A 3,989-nucleotide genomic window follows, 5' to 3' on the forward strand; every position below is an offset into this window, starting at 1 on the left:
GGTTTGTTTGGCTTCTATAATTGAAACACTGTTGCAACTCCAGCTCTGAGGCCCGGCTGGCTGAAAGCAGGTTTCTGGGGTTTGTTTAGCTTCTATAATTGCAACATTGTTTCTTAGACTGCAGCTCAGAGGCCAGCAGCGGCAGGCGGGGAACCTTGGAGCAAGCAAGCCTCCTGTTCGCTTCAGCTGCCTGGCTGCCGGCCGCCATCTTGGTTGGCAATTAATTTGCATATCGCCCTGATTAGCCAATGGGAAGCGTGTCGGAGGTACAGTTAATTACCATGTTTGTCTATTATTAGATAGGATATATTTATTGATTGCAGTGAGAGGAAGGGAGAGGGAGAGAGAGAGAGAAACATCAATGATGAGAGAGAATCATGGATCTGCCACCTCCTGCACGCCCCCCACTGGGGATTGAGCCCACCATGCAGTCATGTGCTCTGACCAGAAATTGAACTGTGATCTCCTGGTTCACAGGTCAACACTCAATCACTGAGCCACACTTACCAGGTAAAAATTGACACCTTTAAATGTGAACTTTTACTAAAATAGATGTCAAATTTGTCTAACATAAATTAATCAGTTTTGCACTGTAGGTTTCGTATAGGTTTGAATGTGGCTTTCCAATATTGGACAGGACTTCTCTAGCATGTCTATTAACTAATGAATTGATTTCTAGATTATGCTTTCACAAAAAACAAAAACAAACAGAAATAGCTACATTGCTTTCCATATTGCCACCTTATTTAATTTCAGTAATCATTTATTTAAAAGTTTATCATTTCTTCCACTATTAATTCACACAATAATAGAAGAAATGCCACTGATTTCATCTAGACTGGACATAATGATTTTAAACTTGATTTTAGTATAATTTTAAATAAGCGTTGCAAACCAAATTCTCTTTATGTACCCCACCTTTTTTACTGTAGAATCAGCTGTCCAATTCTCATCAACTGAACGAGCAACTTTATGTTAATTCTGAGAGCATAGAAATGGTAAGTGGAAATACCATTTAGTGTACTTATTTATATAAACTTTAAATTGTCACTATGAATATTTATTTACGCTAATGTAAGTCAACAACAAGAAACTTGTTACATGAAATTAAAATAGGTAAGCAGTACTCTTTTCTCTTCATCTGTCTTTTTCACATTTAATAACATGACAGAATTCACAGTACTTTCTGGAGATCAAAAGCTAACATCTATCCAAAATATATTTTAATTTGAAAATAGTCATAAGTTTCTTGGTAGGCTCTCCTGAGAGTAACCTAGACTGGGACCTCCTCAAGAAAGGGACTCATGCACTGGTAGGTGTGTAATAGGAGGAAGAGAACGGTTAAATCAGTGAATAGCCTCATTTCTTAAATAACAGGACACTAAGAACAATTTGTTAGTTGACTGACCACTAGAACTAACTGGTACACCTACATTTCCTTGTGATTTTTTTTCCCTAAATAAATATAATCGGCCCTCCCACTTCTTCTCTTTACCATTTTTTCCTCTCACTTTCCTTTTCTTTCCTTCCTTTTCTTTCAGATTTTTTTTCTCTTTTTCCTTCCATTTTCTTTTCCTTCTTGGAATTTTATTTTACCTCATTGTTGAGTAATAGGATTATGACATCTCAGGTAATTATTCTCCTTCCTTTCTTTGTTTTACTTAGTTACTCTGCTATTCTGCTATTTTTGTTAGTACCTAATGAAAATGTCTTTGTTTAAGTGCAGAATTGTGCCCTCAAAAGTAAGTTATCTAACTTTATCCTGTATTTTTAAATTTTCTCTTAACCCTGTAAAAATATTAAATCAGTTTCCCCAGTTTTACTTATGTTAACATTTAGAATTTCCAGCCACTTATAATTTTTATAATACACTTCTTAGGGTTTTAAAATAGTATTAAAATCCAGAACAAAATGATTGATTTCCATAATTAAGAAATCCTATTTCTATATGAAATTAATAGTTTAACATCACGATTATTCCTTCTTTCTTTCAGTATATCCCCTAGAATTGTGCAGTTACGTAATTCTTTGGTATATTATACAATAGAGCCCCTATTTTATTATAAACAACCCAAAGTCATTGTGATGAAACTCATGAGAAAAGAATATTTGAGTAATCACGGGAACACATTAAAAATTTCTAAGGCACAGAATTTATAGTTTCAGTTTAAATTTATAATTTAAACTGTAGATACAAGAAAAATGTTAAAAGAGCAAACAGGATGGATAAAAGAGTTGTGTTATAAAGAACAAATAAAAGACTATACTGTGGTTAAAATATGGGAAATGGTTAAAATAAATTTTAAAGTATAACAGTGTTTCTTAATGTTTATACATATGATCAAACAAGACTAATGAGTGTTAATGGAGGTAGCTGAGTGATTGTAATGCTCTTATACATCTCAAAGTGCATTCAGAGCATAGGCCCAGGGCAAGTTTAGGTCAAAAATCAATATAAAGAAAAGTCTCCTTTAAAAATTAAGAAATTTCTACATAAAACTTTTCTGATTACATCAATAAACTGATTAAAAGAATAGGTTTGTATAGTTGTACAAAGGCTTTCATGGCCAGTGCACATTAGTAATATGCAGAAGGTAAAATGCCCTGACTTGAATGGTACATGAAAGTACAAGTTTATATTTTTTATGACTGTAGTTACAGTAAGGGTTCATATTTCCTACAGATTCTCTGTACTGAAATCATATTCTTTTTTGAGATTTTCTTAGCTCAACAAAATTACTCAAAAATATTTGTTAATTACCTACTAAGTTCCTTGCACTGTTATAGATGTTGTAGTTGCAAGAGGAAGTGCATCTATCTGCAGAGCCCCAGTCTAGTAAAACAGGAAAGACACCTGACCGGTATGGTTCAGTGTTTGAGCATCGACCCATGCACTAGGAGGTCACAGATTCTATTCCCAGTCAGGGCACATGCCCAGGTGTGGGCTTGATCCCCAGTACAGGGCATGCGGGAGGCAGGCAATCCATGTTTCTCTCTCATCAATGTTTCTGTCTATCTATCCCTTTCCCCTCCTCTCTCTCTAAAATCAAGAAAAACATTTATAAAACAAATAGGACAGAAGAAATAATCAGTGAATAAAGTGCTGAAATAGATGATAACTGAGAGGGATGCTTCCTGGGACCTTTATGAATCTCCACATTCTATGAATCTTCCACATTTGTATCTGCTCACAAATGCTGAACTAGGCCAAATTCAGGTGCAGTTGTTGAGCTTCTGCTAGGATTGCTACTAAGTTAAGTGTGTTACTTACCAACACTAGCTTCTTATATATAACTCACAATTCTAATTTATATTTCTACTAATTATTCTACATCATTTATCTTTAAGATACTCTCAAATAATAAAAATTAAAAAAACGCGTTATTTATGCTAGTGCCAAGATAGTATCTATATATATAAAGAGGCAGGTCCCATCACATCCGAAACAACCGAATGGACGACCAAACAGCCTGCATGGGGCAACATGGCTGGCAGGGGAGTTAGTGAGGGACAACCAAATGACTGAGCAGCAGGCTGCATGGGGTGACCAGGCCGGCAGGGGGGTTAGTGAGGGGTGACCAGGCATGCAGGGGGGGCTGTTGGGGGCGATCAGGCCGGCAGAGGGGGGCAGTTGGGGGCAACCAGGCCAGCAGGGGGCAGTTGGTGGCAACCAGGCCAGCAGGCGGGCATTGAGGGGTGACCAAGTTGGCAGCAGGGTTAATGAGGGACGACCAAACGACTGAACAGCAGGCTGTGTGGGGCAACCAGGCCAGAAGGGGGGGGAGTCGGGGTGCGACCGAACGACCGAACAGCAGGCTGCATGAGGTGACCAGACCGGCAGGTGGGGCAGTGAGGGGCGACCAGGCTGGCAGAGGGCGCAGTTGGCGGCAACCAGGCCAGCAGGCGGGGCAGTGAGGGGCGACCAGGCTGGCAAGGGGACAGCTGGGGGCGAGCAGGCCGGCAGGGAGGCCAGTGAGGGGCAACCAGGC

General features: G+C 39.0%; 1 protein-coding gene across 5 annotated transcripts in view; it reads left to right on the top strand.

The window, feature by feature from the left end:
* The window catches only part of SCLT1 (sodium channel and clathrin linker 1), a 108,868-nt gene that overhangs the window by 23,606 nt on the left and 81,273 nt on the right, over positions 1 to 3,989 (top strand). For 3 of the 5 annotated variants that reach the window (XM_005877749.2, XM_005877746.2, XM_005877748.2), the window contains exons 8-9: positions 478 to 510; positions 933 to 998. The exons of 1 other annotated variant lie outside the window; for it this stretch is intronic. In XM_005877749.2, coding sequence (XP_005877811.1) covers positions 478 to 510; positions 933 to 998 — 99 coding nt within the window. The remainder of the gene's footprint in view (positions 1 to 477; positions 511 to 932; positions 999 to 3,989) is intronic. One more of the 5 variants, XM_005877747.2, reaches the window with a different exon arrangement.

Source organism: Myotis brandtii, unplaced genomic scaffold, assembly GCF_000412655.1.
Source record: "Myotis brandtii unplaced genomic scaffold, ASM41265v1 scaffold53, whole genome shotgun sequence".
NCBI classification, from domain to species: domain Eukaryota; kingdom Metazoa; phylum Chordata; class Mammalia; order Chiroptera; family Vespertilionidae; genus Myotis; species Myotis brandtii.